This window comes from Scyliorhinus canicula, chromosome 16 (assembly GCF_902713615.1).
Source record: "Scyliorhinus canicula chromosome 16, sScyCan1.1, whole genome shotgun sequence".
Taxonomy (NCBI): Eukaryota; Metazoa; Chordata; class Chondrichthyes; order Carcharhiniformes; family Scyliorhinidae; genus Scyliorhinus; species Scyliorhinus canicula.
This window is the reverse complement of record NC_052161.1, coordinates 115,402,711-115,417,473: the sequence shown is the minus strand read 5'-3', so window position 1 is coordinate 115,417,473 and position 14,763 is coordinate 115,402,711. Positions and strand designations below refer to the sequence as shown.

Genomic DNA, 14,763 nt, shown 5'->3' with positions numbered 1-14,763 from the left:
CTACCATGCTACCCCTGGGGTGGGCAGGGGGTGGTCCTGGACTCAATTTATCGGTAAACAAGCTGAGCAGGTGATTTAAGTATCAGTGGGGGAACATTTTGCAGACAGTGATCATAACTCCATTGGATTCAAGATTGTTATGGAAAGTGACAACAATAGGCCTGAGATCAAAGTTCTAGGGAAGGCCGATTTTAATAAGATCAGATTGGATTTGGCCAGAGTGGATTGGGATGGACACTTTTAGGTAAATCTGTGACAGAACAGTGGGATGCATTAAAGAAGGAAATAGGGAGCATGCAGGGCCAACATGTTCCAATAAAGAAAAAAGGTAGGACCAACAAATCCAGTGAATCCTGGATACTGAGGGATAGACAGCATTGGAGAAGGAGAGAAAGGGAGGCTTATGGCAGATATTGAGGGCTCAAAACAACAGAAGCTCTTGAGGAGTATAGAATGTGCAAGAGGTAACTTAAAAAGGAAATTAGGAGAGCGAAAAGGCAACATGAAAGGATACTGGCAGGCAAAATAAAGGAAAATCCTAAGTTGCTTCACAAGTACATTAAGAGTAGCGGCCTTAAGGACCGCAGTGGTAATTTGTGCCTGGAGCCGGAGGATGTCGATAGGGTTCTAAATGAATACTTTGTGTCAGTGTTCACTCGTGAGAGAGACAGTGTGGGTATAGAAATCAAGGAGAAGGACTATAATAAAATTAAAGAGATTAACATTGACAGAGAGGAGGTTCTGAGTAGTCTGGCAGGCTTAAAGGTAGACAAATCTCCAGGGTCCGATGAAATGTATCCCAAGCTGCTGAATGAGGCAAGGGAGGAAATAAAGGGGTGCTGACAATACTCTTTAATTCCCTCTGGCCACAGGCGAGAGGACTGGAGGCTAGCCAATGTGATACCATTATTCAAGAAATGCGGAAGAGATGAACCAGGAAACTACGGGTTAGTCGGCCTAACCTCAGTGGTGGGGGAACTATTGGAAGGAATTCTGAGAATCAGAATTAATCCGCATTTGGAGAGATGCGAGGGAGAGGGAGAGGGAGAGATTTGGAGAGGGCCTCACGGTAGCATGGGGGCCTCACGGTAGCATGGTGGTTAGCATCAATGCTTCACAGCTCCAGGGTCCCAAGTTCGATTCCCGGCTGGGTCACTGTCTGTGTGGAGTCTGCACGTCCTCCCTGTGTGTGCGTGGGTTTCCTCCGGGTGCTCCGGTTTCCTCCCACAGTCCAAAGATGTGCGGGTTAGGTAGATTGGCTATTCTAAATTGCCCGTAGTGTAAGGTTAATGGGGGGGATTGTTGGGATACGGGTTACGTGGGTTTAAGTAGGGTGATCATTGTTCGGCACAACATCGAGGGCCGAAGGGCCTGTTCTGTGCTGTACTGTTCTATTCTAACAGTCAGTGTGGTTTTGTTAAAGGGAGGTCATATCTGATCACCTTGATTGAGTTTTCGAAGAGGTGGTCAGGTATGTAGGTGAGGGAAATGCATTTGATCTAGTCTCCATTGGACCTCAGCAAGGCTTTTGATAAGGTCCCACATGAGAGACCGATAGCGAAGGTAAGAGCCCATGGGATTCAAGGAAATTTGGCAAATCGGCTCTAAAATTGGCTGAGTGACAGGAAGCAGAAGGTGATGTTCGAGGGGTATTTTTCTGACTGGAAGCCCGTGTCCAGTGTGGTCCCACAGGGATCAGTGTTGGGGCCCTTTCTGTTTGTGTTTTATATAAGTTATTTAGATATGAATATAGGAGGATTGATCAGTAAGTTTGCAGATGATATGAAAATTGGTGGTGTGGTAAATAGTGAGGAGGGTAGCCTTTGATTACAGGAGGACATAGTCGGAATGGTCAGATGAGCTGATCAGTGGCAAATGGAATTCAATTCGGATAGTATGAGGTGATACATTTGGGCAGGATAAACAAGGCAAGGAATACAGGATAAACAGCAGGACCCAGGGAAGCACCAAGGATCAGAGGGATCTTGGTGCGCATGTACACTGGTCCCTTAAGGTAGCAGAGCAGGTGGATAGAGTTTAAAAGCAGGGAGGTTATGTTTGAACTATATAAAACGTTGGTTAGGCCACAGCTAGAGTATAGTGTGCAGTTCTGGAATTCACATTACAGGAGGGATATGAGAGCACTGGAAAGGGTGCAGAGGAGATTTACCAGCATGTTACCTGGCCTGGAGAGTGTTAGTTATGAACAGAGATTGGATAGACTTGGATTGTTTTCCTTGGAGCAGAGGAGACTGAGGGACGACATGATGTATAAAACTATGAGAGGCATAAATAGAGTAGACAGGAACAAAGATTTCCACTTGGTGGAGGGATCAATGACCAGGGGGCATAGATTTAAGGTAAGGGGCAGAAGATTTAGAACAGATGTGAGGAAAAACCAGAGGGTGGTGGGAGTTTGGAATTCGCCGTCTGAAAGGGTGGTGGAGGCATAGACCCTCATAACATTTAGGAAGTAAAGGGCGACATGCGGCGTGGTGGTTAGCACTGGGACTGCACCACTGAGGACCCGGGTTTGAACCCCGGCCCTGGGTCACTGTCCATGTGGAGTTTGCACATTCTCCCCATGTCTGCGTGGGTTTCACCCCCACAACCCAAAATCTAGGTTAGGTGGATTGGCCACGCTAAAACTGTCTCTTAATTGGAAAAAATAATAATTTGGTACTCTAAATTTATATTAAGAAAAATAAATAAATAACATTTAAGAAGTATTTAGATGTGCACTTGCGACCCCAGGGCATACAAGGCTATGGGCTAAGTACTGGGCAATGGGATTAGAATGGTTAGGTGGTTGTTTTTGACCGGCGCAGATGTGATAGTCTGAAGGACCTATGACTCTCCTGGCTCACGACAAATTAGCTCACCGTAGCCCAGAATCAGTTTACTATATTCTTCAGGGCATATGACCCAACACTGGAAGCTCAGATGAGTCCAAAGAGAAATTTTACTCCAGCCTCAAACAATCCTTGGCCTGAGTCCCAATGGGCAACAAGCTGATCTCCTTGGCGACTTGCCACCGACGTTTCGCTGGTGGCACACTCGCGCTCACAGATGTCCCCATGGTGTGGGGTGCCCACAATGGGAAACCCTATTGGCTGGTTGGTGAGACGGAGGATCCCGCTGCCGGTGGGGGTGTGGTGCACTAGAAAATGGTTGTGGCGGGACGGAGAATCCCACCCATGGGCTTTGCATCCTGATTTGCAATAGCAGAATTAATAAACCCACACCTCAAGTAATCATCTTTATGCTGCTCTGTTCCTGTTTTCAGCTTCTTCTTCATGGGTTGTTCACTACAGGCTCTGGAGTTCACACCAGCACTGTTGGCTGCTGTAAAATGGAGGAATGTCTCTCACACCCAGAACACGTGACGTCAGTATACGGGACGCATGGCCTGCTCTCTGCCACCGCTCCAGGCAGGACAACTCCAGTGATTTAGAAAAAAATTTGCTCCTGGGTCAGTGTGCTGGCACCAAGAGGAGGCATTCTGCCCCATTGGACTCTGGGCCTGTGCACTGCTGAGGGGCACACATGCGGAACAGCTGGCATTCTGAAAGCTGGTCGTGGCTGGCATTTTTAAAAGCTGATCGTGCCATTGGGCACTACCTCTTGTGATTGGGAACTTTGCGACACATGGCCCCGCAATCGGGAACACTGCAACGCATGGCCCCGCGATCGGGAATGCCACAGTGCATGGCCCCACAACCCTCTTGGTACCCACACGTGAACCACCCATGGGTCGCGACGCTGGGTTTAATAATGACTGGCATCGAATACAATCTTGTCAACACCTTGTTCCATCAGAGAGACAAATACAAGGCCTCATGGCAACACCGTCTCTCCAAGCACTGGCAGCTGCTCGACTGTGTCATTGTCCGAGTGATGGACCACAAGGACATGTATCTTCCGCGTTATGACAGGATCTGGTGACTGCTCGATGGGCCACTGTTTAATCGCTCTGTGAGCAACATCAATGTAGCCCCAAAAGAGGAACAGCAACAATGCCACAGAAAAATCAACACTGAGTCACTCAAAGACTCTGATAAGAGGGCCCTCTTCAGCCAGTGCCTCATTGCCAACCTGACAACTCCCAGTGACCCAGACACGCAGACTGTCCACAGCACCTGGTCTGCCCTCAAAGCCTCGATAATCAGGACTTGCAAAGGGACGCTTATTTACTCAACCATGAAACACCAATACTGGTTCGATGAGAACAACCAGAAGGCCCAGGAGCTGATAAGCCTCAAGCGCCAGGCCCTTCAGAAACTGAAACATCAACCTAACTCGAGAATAAGAAAGTAGCTGTACAGAGGGCTGAAGGCTGAGATCCATGACCTAAGGAACAGATGGTGGATGGAGAATGCACAGGAAATCCAGCAGTTAGCCAACAACCATAAAGCATGAGGATTCTTTAGCACAGTCAAGGCCACATACGGCCCAAGCCCCACCCCACTGCTGGCCAAGAATGGAGAGGTGGTCATCAAGCACTCAGTGCCCACTGGAAGGAGCACTTCGAAGACCTCATTCCCACAGATTCTGTCTTCAATGCAAGTGTCCTTGACGCCATCCTACCACCATCTCAGCACAACCCAACCCAGTAGAAAAGACCACCCGATAGTTAAAGAAAGACAAGGCATCAGGAACAGATGGAATTCCTGACAAAGCACTAAAGCATTGTGGGGAAGCACTATTGGCACGAATACATTACCTCATTTCCCTTATCTGGAAGGAGGAGAACATGCCAGGGGGTCTCAGAGATGCCGTAATCGTGGCCGTCTTTGAGGTAGGTGACATGTCTGACTGCAGTAAATACTGAGGAATTTCCCGGCTATCGGCCACAGGGAAGGTCATTGAAAGAGTCAACCTTAATTGCCTTTTCCATGTGGCTGAAGAGCACCTCCCAGAGTCGCGATTCCACTGACTGTGGGACACAACGGATATGATCTTCATTGTTCAGCAATTACAAGAGAAATACAGGAAACAGCACCAATCCTTGTACATAACCTTCTTTGACCTATCGAAGGCCTTTGGCACTGTTAATTGCAAGCGATTATGGAGGGTCCTGATCTGTTTTGGTTGCCCCAAAGGTTTGTCACAATCCTCCGCTTGCTCCATGATGACATTCAAGCTGCGACCCTGACCAACGGATCCACTACAGACCCAATTCATATTCGGACGGGGGTCAAACAAGGCTGTGTCATTGCACCAACGCTCTTCTTGATCTTCCTTGCTGCAATGCAGCCCCCCGCTGGCTTGGAGAACAAACAGGAATCTGTTTAACCTCTGCCATCTGCAGGCCAGTTCCAAGATTGCCCTATCCTCTGTCACTGAACCACATTGTTAGACAATGCTCGCATCTGCGCACACTCGGAGGCCATTGTCAACCAAGACCAAAAGAGCATGGGCCTTACTCTAAACATCCATAAGACAAAGGTCCTCTTCCAACCCAGGAATACCTTTAATCATTGTCATCCATCCATGCTATCCATCTCAACACAGACAGATATAGCACCTGCGTCAGTGTGTTCCACAACTCGCATTATGATGCCTTAGGAACTTTCTCTGTGCCTCAGACGTGCCCTGGTATTTGCTAAGGGTTTGCTGTCTTGATCAACAGGTCAAAGCTTCTGATTGTAATCAAGCATAGATACTCATGTGATGTTGGTAAAGGATATAAATGAACAACGAACAAGAACTCAGTACGTAATAACCATGACAGAATTCAGCTGAACTAGAGGAGTTCCAACAGGTTTGACTATCTACCGGAGTTGGTTTTCATTCCTTGATCTAGGTTTTGCCATTAATTTGAAACAGCGATGACCAATGACTCAAGAAAAATGACAGCTCTGTTCTTGATGGGGCAGCACGGTGGCACAGTGGTTAGCATGGCTGCCTACGGCGCTGAGGACCTGGGTTCGAATCCCGGCCCTGGGTCACTGTCCGTGTGGAGTTTGCACGTTCTCCCCGTGCCTGCGTGGGTTTCACCCCCACAACCCAAAGATGTGCAGGTTAGGTGGATTGGCCACGCTAAATTGCCCCTTAATTGGAAAAAAATAATTGGGTATGCTAAGTTTAAAAAAAAAAGCTCTGTTCTTGATGTATGAAAGTTAAATCTGTATTTTCTTTTTATTATTGCTCCAGTACTTCTCATGGGAGAAACATGACAAAGGTAATTCGGAACTTCCTATATGCTCAAACAGTGCAGTCTCCAATTGAGCTATTCTCCGACTGGTTGTATGTAGGCCATGTGGATGAGTTCTTGACCTTTGTTCCAGCCCCTGACAGAAAGGTAACCAATTAATTCTACCACGTGAGCTGAGCTGCCTCAGTCTGCTGTGTACGTATTTTGTGGCTTGTGGTATATTCTGAATTTATATTTGAAAGGCAAATGTCGGCGTGCAGATGGGAAGGAGTTTGTAGGAAGGAGTTACGTTGATGTAGCTTTGGTTCAAGATCTGTGGAAATGTAAACAACATTTGCATGATTTCCCCAACTCTTGATGGTCGTGGTAGACAATTGAGAGAAACCGTATGGCAAAGCAACCCTACTGATACGCAGGAAATGTGTAAACAAATAAAACTGACACTAAATACAGCAACCTGTTCTCTAATTTCTAAGGCCAGCAGGAAAATCCCTCATTCTCAAATGTAGGCAGGCCAAGCATGGTCTACATATTGCAATGTTATACCTGAGAGCAACACCTTTCAGTGCAACTATTCCATCAATGGCAGAGCTTATGTTTAGCAGACCAGTGCGTATCAATTTACCTACTCTCACCCTTCCTACACTCATGCCGGAGTTCCTGCCAGCAGTACACCCCTGCCATGGGTTTCCCAGCAGCATGGGGGGGGGGGGGGGGGGGGGGGCTTCAATGGGAATTCCCATGGTTGATGGTGGGACCAGTGAATCCCGCGGCCAGCAAATGGCACACCGCCTCCCGCCACCAAGAAGCATATGGCTGGGAGGCCTTAGAATCCCACCCAATAGTTTGATGCAGTTTTAGTTTCAGTTTTGCTTTTAAACAGAGCACAAACATGGACAACTCTAATGCTGGTGTAACTATTTACAATACATGTTCATGTTTAGTTACCTTTACATAACTATATAGAACTGGTGAATCTATGAGTAGCTAAAGTGGAGAGGTAATCTGCTGGTACATCCAGTTCTTGTAATGGTAACCTTGCCTGGGGGGTCTCTTTAACTGCGATGTTGTGGAGATGCTGGCATTGGACTAGGGTGAGCAGAGTAAGAAGTCTTACAACACCAGGTTAAAGTCCAACAGGTTTGTTTCTTTAACTGCGCACAGTGATCTGTGGGATTGTCATTCTTGAATATTCTTCCAGGTTGCATTTGGAATCTAGTCTTCAATGCAATAGGATTGTATGGAGGTTGAGGATCCGGAATGGATCTGATTGGCCTCGGTTGGACGTGACCATTTTGTCTTTTCATGGAATGACTTCATAGGACCTTGGTACTGAACACATTTGAGGCACCTCGACTTGTTGCCATATATCTTCTGTGGAATCTTGGATGCAAACTCATTGTCCCAACTATAAACCTGGCAATTCTGTACCTGCACATTGGTCATCCTCCCTTCAAGTTTTAAAAGTTTATCTCTAGTTTCTGAGAGTGTAGTATGAATAAGAGTAGTTAGATTGGTACGCACTGGTCTACCAGCAACCCTGCTGGTGATGCAGTAGTTGCACTTGAAACATGTTACTCTCGGATGTAACATTGCAAAGTGTAGATCTTGCTTGGTCTGTCTGTTATTGCACAAATCATTTGTTCAGCTAGGCTATTGGGGTAATGAGAAGAGGCAGTGCAATTGATATTCCACTTCTCACACATATCCTAAATTGGCTTGCCAATACATTGCAGATGTTGTCTGTACTTATCTCGCTAAGCACACACAATAAACTGAAAATAGCAGTGTGTGTGACAGTTATGCTTGATGTATTGTGCACTTGTTGAATAAAAGGGGTATTTGGTCATCAACAATGAAATCAGCGCCATGGACATGAATGAGGTCAGATGAGATTTTGGACCAAGCATAGTAGGAACTATGTTGAAGAATATCAGGTCGTGAAAATTCTGGTATGATGACCTGCTTTCCCTGCAAAATGACTCCTGGGAAATGCTTGGTTTGTTCTTATAGGGCCCAGATTCTCTCAAGTGTTTGTGGATATGCTGAAGTGAATCTGGTAATCCTTTAATTATGGTTTTCCAGTTTCTGTAGTGTAGAAAATGTCACCATTTCTTCTTATAGCTGCTGGCATTTGCATTGTGCAAAATGTACCAGATCAATTCATGGAGTTGCATTCTCCTGCAATAAAACATTACAGTTCCTTGAAACTACCAAGTTTGCGAAAACATTCTAGATATCTCAATGTTCAGTCATGAACTGAAGTGATAGGAGTAGTTCTTGAGATTTATCTGCCATATGAGGTCTGACTGATTCCATGGATTATCATTAGTGTGAGGTTACGGCATGCCAGTAAATCAGTGATTGCCAATCCTTTAGTCTCCCTGAAGCAGAATATCTGTGACACCCAGGACGACTGATTGAACTTTCACTTTAGGGCTATGGAACGCTCGTGTGGAATAAGTGAGCTGTACACCAAACGTTGCACCGTAGCAGGTTGTTCCATGACCTTTCATGCCTATGGATAAGGTTCCTTCGACAGCACCTTCTAAACCTGTGACCTCTACTGTCTAGAACAGTCTGGGCAGCATATTCATGGGAAGACTACCACCTGCAAATTCTCCTAAGCCACACACTATCCTGATTTGGACTTATAGCATCATTCCTTCACTGTCATGGGTTCAAATGCTGGTAATTCGCTCCTAACAGCTCTGTGAGAATGCCTACACCCCATGTACTCCAGTGGTTCAGGAAGGCAGCTGACCACCTCATTCTCATGAGCAATTATGTATGGGCAAAAATTGCTGATACCTTAGGTGTAACGATAAGATCCTATGGGCGCGATTCTATGGCAGCGCTGCGCTCGAGAGAGAGAGAAAATAACACGATGAATCCTGGGCGAGCCATCTCACGGGCTTCCTGGCAGCCTCCGCACATCACGGGATTCACCAAAGACCACCGAGGCATCGGATTTGGAACTCGGCCCAAAAGGGGCATGACCAAACAGCGCTCCCAGAAGTAGATCTTAAACCTACTTAAAACTTACTCACCCGGGATACACTGTCCTCTCTCAATTCTCCAGCCTCCCTCAGGAGGCTGCAGCCGGGCGCCGATCAGTGCTGGTCCACAAGACCGTGGACCAGGCGAAATGGCAGCCGGGGGGTCTCCCAGGTTATCTGGATGGTGAGGGATCGTGCAGGGTGGCCCCCTGGCCTTCCCCCTCGAACAGGGAAAACTTGGCACTGTCCAGCTGGCACCTTGGCACTGCCACCCTAACACTGCCAAGGTGACCGGGTGGCACTGCCAAGCTGGCTGGACCATTGCCTGGGTGACAGTGCAAGGGTGCCCAGATGCCAGGGTGGGACCGCCAAGGGTCAGTGCCTGAGGGGGGGCCATGCCCATGAAAGGAGGGTTTGAAGGGTTGTGTGCAGGGCAGGTAGGTAGGGGCGTCGGGGAGGTTGGGGGGGTTGATGGTGGGGGTCTTAGAAGGAAGGGGGAGCTGTGAGACGGCTTGGGGGGGCTGACTAGAGGGCCCCCAGGGACGCCATAGCGGGGTGGCCTGACATGGGGGCGTATAGAGTAGTGCCCATGTGTGTGGGGGGGTGACATTACCCATGGCTGGGGGGTGTGGGGGACCCACAAGCTCGTTTAGAGATATGGGAACACTTTCTGTGGCCTGATCTCTGAGTTCAGCTCCCTAGTGCTAAAAGGAAAGTATGGGCTAAACCGGTGAAAAACTCCCCAGTGTCCAAAAAAGTGATTAAGTGCATGAATAGTTGTGGGGAAGTCGCTGGCAGAGCCGGCAGGAAACTCCCTGAAAACACACCACAAATGAACTTGGAAATGTTTGGGAAGAACTGCTCACTTTGTTTCAGGTGGTTGTTTTGAGCACACCTTCCTTTAAGGCTTTCAGTTCGAGATTTGTGTTCCCTGTCGAAAATGGTTTTCGCTGTAGATTGATTCAGGTCTCTGCAGTTTTTGAAATGCAGCAGCTATCCAGCTTTTCTGGAGAAAACACAAGGGAGAGAGAGGGAGCAGGTCCTTGACTCTCAGCACCCAACTTTGCTTTCCTTAGGTCTCTGGAAATCATCCCACACAGGCAGGATCCAATCACTACCTGTTACCAGGCAGAATATTGCCTTTTGGCCAATTCATTGGCCACCAGACAACAAATCGAACCGTGTCCCAACCCAGTTCTTAGGTGCCACAAAGTCTGAGTGTTGCTCGGAAACTAGTACCATATATTATGTTGCAACTTTTTGAATTCTTCATTCTCTCTGCTGCTTGACTTAAAGATACATGTCCATTAAGCATCCATGGATCAAAATGATAATTGAAAAAAATAAAGGAAGGGGGAATAAGGGAATCAACAGGAAGGACCCTTGCAGTACGTCAGACAGGATGTTCTGCTGAGAGCACGTCAGTGTTCAAATACTAACATTTGGCTCGTGTTCCTTCAGGGTTTCCGACTTCTCCTGGTCAGTCCTGATGCCTGCTGCAAATTATTCATGAAGCTCCAGCAAGAAGGTCACGGTGCAGCAATGTTGTTTGAAAGTGAGTTTCTAACCAGTTGTAACATTTCAACAGTTGCCATGTGCAACCCAATTCCTCCCTTTCCCTGAACTTGTCGTGGCCTGTTCTCCATCAGGCAAAGGCACCTTTTGATATGTTCGTAATAAAAATGTTGCATCTGGCGTGCACTTGATGGACTGAATGGCCTCTTTCTGTGTTCTAATGACTTCATGATTATGATAGAAATAGCAAGCCGTAGTAGCTATTTCTATACAAACTCACGGAAAGTTGACAAAGAGATGTCCCAAGAGTAGAGAGACACAAGAGTTGCACGGTAGCACAGTGGTTAACACAGTTGCTTCACAGCTCCAGGGTCCCAGGTTCGATTCTCGGCTTGGGTCACTGTCTGTGTGGAGTCTGCACATTCTCCCCATGCCTGTATGGGTTTCCTCCGGGTGCTCCAGTTTCCTCCCACAATCCAAAGATGCGCAGGTTAGGTGGATTGGCCATGCTAAATTGCCGTTAGGTTAGGTGGGGTTACGGGGATAGGGTGGAGGTGTGGGCTTATGTAAGGTGCCCTTTCCAAGAGCCGGTGCAGACTCGAGGAGTCGAATGGTCCAAATCTGCACTGTAAATTCTATGAAGGGTTTGTCGATTCGATTGTTTAGATATTCCTGATACCAATTAGGTATAGATCATGCAGAATGGAGGCCAGATGCTTTTCCATTGATGCTACTTTCCAGGCATCTTTTTTTGTGAACCAGTACGTGCTAAGGTGTTACTCCACTAAGATTACTGATAAACAGAAATTGAAGACCATCGGCAGACGTCGACAAGGCACGCAATCAGGAATGAGAGGCAGGTAGCAAATCATTAATAGGTGGGATGGTTGGTCCCACAAACCTCACTGTAAAGTTAATGAGGAGATAATGGGAGAAAACAGCTGAATATGAAACAGTAATATTGTTTTTTGTATTTCTCATCCAGACCTAAATCCAGGCCTAAATAAAACACCTATTAAAATTAATGAAATCCTAAACAATCAAGCACTACTCAGAGATAATGCTTACGTGCAGGTGAGTCATTATGATATAAAACAGAATATAAATGTTTTCATGTGTGAAAATTATTGCAGAACTATTCCAAATTCTGTTTGCCTTTTTCTCAGAAATGTGTTGATTGGAACCGAGATGTCCTAAAGAAGGAATTGGGATTGGATGAAGATGATATTATTGATATCCCCGTGTTGTTTCATATAAGAGAGTATTTCGAAAGGGCCGAAGCATTATTTCCAGATATGGTAAGTAACAAGTGGTGGGTGGTGGGTGGCTTGAACTCAGTATCTGCTTTCAGCTCTGGTGTATAAAGGTAGCCATTGGAATGAACCCCCAAATGCCCACCCTTTGCTCAGCACCTCAGTAGGAATCAAGTCTTTTATAGATGAATTGCAAACATAAAATACAACTTATTTTAAATGTCGTAAGTATTTTAAATAAGTATTTGTTTTATCTGCTTTCCCCTCTTCCGCTTTCAGATTTATTTTGTTAATTTTCCATTTGATCATCATTGCCTTTTTCCTCATCAAACTGTAATTTCTGTCTTCCGCTGTTGTCTCTCTTTTCCTGGTTACCTCCTCGTTCTATCTCTTCTTCTGTCTGTCTGTTCCTAGTTATATTATTTTTCTGTGTCGCTCTTCGTTGCCTCAAGACTTCATTCTCTTTATTATGAGTCCAACAGTTTGAAAGTGCTCGTGAGCAAAATGACTGATTCGCTGTGTCCCTTTAGGTGAATATGATAGTCCTCGGCAAATACCTGGGCATTCCAAAGCCGTTTGGGCCTCTGATAAATGGAAAATGCCCGTTGGAATCTGCGGTGCGCGCAGCACTGGAACCACTCGGCCTGGATTGTAACTTCATCGATGACTTTGCTGCCTATCACCTGCAGCTTGGTGAAGTTCATTGTGGTTCCAATGTTCTTCGGAAGCCATTTGCTTTTAAGTGGTGGAATATGGAGATGTAATTGGCTCTTACAATTGCCATATGCCATAAGTAACAAAACAGGTTTTATTTTACTCTTGTGTAACTTGGCAACATGCAACCTGTTGGTAAAATATTAGCACTTAACATTACCTGTACATTGGCATGCAACTTATGCCACGTAACGTATGAAGTGCTGTAGTCGGATGTCAAAATCTATGTTCAGTCAGTTTCTCTTAATAGTTAGTTGAATCTTAAGATAAATAAAGCCTGTGCTTTGAATTCCTGTGGGTCTCTATTCAGATGTAGTTTTGCAAACGGAACTAATTTTCTTTCAAGTAAAAACAGAAACTTGCATTAACATAGCACCTTTAACCTCAGAGAACTTCCTTAAAATGCTTCTTAGGGGGTATTAGGAAAATCAGAATGGCACAAGTTGATGCTAGTTCCCTTGTGTTCATTAGATTTTTTAAAAATGTATTTTATTACAAGCACGTTATCAAAACAGGTTGCAGCAAATAAACACCCTGGGAAACATAATTCCCAACAATCAACTATAGTCTGTATAGATTTTCCCCCTTACCTTCCCCTCCCTCCAACCCCACTGTGACGAGAAGCTCCTCAAACACGGTCACAAATGGCCACCTTTCCTCAAACCCCCCGAGCTCATACTATACCTTCTCCAACTGCAGGTAGTCGTATAGGTCACCCAACGATGCTACTACCTCCGGTGGCGATGTTGACCGTCACTCCAGCAAATTTTGTCGCCGTGCGAGAGGTGAAGGCCTTCCTCCTCTCCATGAGCTCCGGCTTCTCTGAAACCCTAAGTATCGCCACCAAAGGGTCCGGGTCCACCTCTTCCTCCACTACCCTGGCTAAGACCGCGAACACTCCCACCCAGAATCTCTCCAATTTTTCACAAACCAAAAACATGTGCGTGATTCACTGACCCCCGCTCACACCTCTCTCACTCATCTTTTACCCCCTGAAAGAACCCACTCATTCTCGCCTGAGTCATATGCACCCTGCGCACCACCTTAAACTGTATCAGGCTCATCCTTGCACAAGAGGAGGTCCTGTTTACCCTATGCAGTGCCTCACTCCATACTCCCCAATTGATCTCCCCTCCCAACTCTGCTTCCCATTTCTTCTTGATCTTCACCACCTGCTCACCTCCCTGCTCCCCCAGCCACTTATATATATCCCCAATTCTTTCCTCCCCTTCCACATCCGGAAGCAGCTCCAGCGGGTGTATCCTGGCAACCTTAGGAACCCCCTCCAGACCTTTTGCGCAAAGTCCCTAACCTTCAGATACCTGAACTCACTCCCCCTCGGCAGCTCTACCCTCTCCCTTAGATCCTCCAGACTGGCGAATCCTTTCTCCAAATACAAATCCCTCACCTTGACCAGCCCCACTTTCTTCCACCTCCTGTATACACTATCCACCCCCACCGGCTCAAACCCATGATTCTCACACAGCAGTGTTAACACCGACATCCCTTTCACCCTAAAATCCCTCCTCAACTGAAAAAAGGCCTTTGGTATAAAGATCGGGAGAGCCTGAAAGACAAACAAGAATATTCATTTTTACCACTTGGACCCTCCTCGCCAATGTTAAGTGCAACGTTAAGTGCAGTGTATGCCACCTCCTAAGATCCTCCCTGGCCTCCTAAATCAGCTTCGTTAAATTCCACTTATGGAGCCCCGTCCATTCCTTTGCTACTTGAATCCCCAAATACCTTAATCTGTCCCTTGCTACCCTAAATAGCATCCCTCCTAAATTAGCCCGCTGTGCCAGCTCATTCACTGGAAATACCTCTCTTTCCCTAATTTCTTTATACCCCGAGAACCCTCCAAACCTCCCAGCAGGCCCATAATCTTTTCCATACCCACCAGTGGAACCAAAACATACAGCACAAGGTCATCGGCATCGAGCGACACCTGATGATTCCTCTGTCCCTTCATCATCCCCCGCCACTCCACCGACTCCCTGAGAGCCAACAGCGACAGTGGGCATCACTGCCTCGTACCCCTGTGCAAGTCAAAGCATCGTGAGCTCATATCATTTGTCCTCATCCTTGCCCTTGGTGCCACATCCAGCCGCACCCATACCACAAA

General features: G+C 46.6%; 1 protein-coding gene across 3 annotated transcripts in view; it reads left to right on the top strand.

Moving 5' to 3' along the window:
* LOC119979628 (protein-arginine deiminase type-2-like) overlaps positions 1 to 12,931 on the top strand; it is an 86,041-nt gene extending 73,110 nt beyond the window's left edge. For 2 of the 3 annotated variants that reach the window (XM_038822134.1, XM_038822135.1), the window contains exons 13-17: positions 6,157 to 6,304; positions 10,618 to 10,711; positions 11,657 to 11,745; positions 11,838 to 11,969; positions 12,455 to 12,688. In XM_038822134.1, the coding sequence (XP_038678062.1) occupies positions 6,157 to 6,304; positions 10,618 to 10,711; positions 11,657 to 11,745; positions 11,838 to 11,969; positions 12,455 to 12,688 (697 nt within the window). Of the gene's footprint in view, positions 1 to 6,156; positions 6,305 to 10,617; positions 10,712 to 11,656; positions 11,746 to 11,837; positions 11,970 to 12,454 lie in introns of all 3 variants that reach the window. The other variant, XM_038822136.1, reaches the window with a different exon arrangement.
* The last annotated feature ends 1,832 nt before the right edge of the window (positions 12,932 to 14,763 follow it).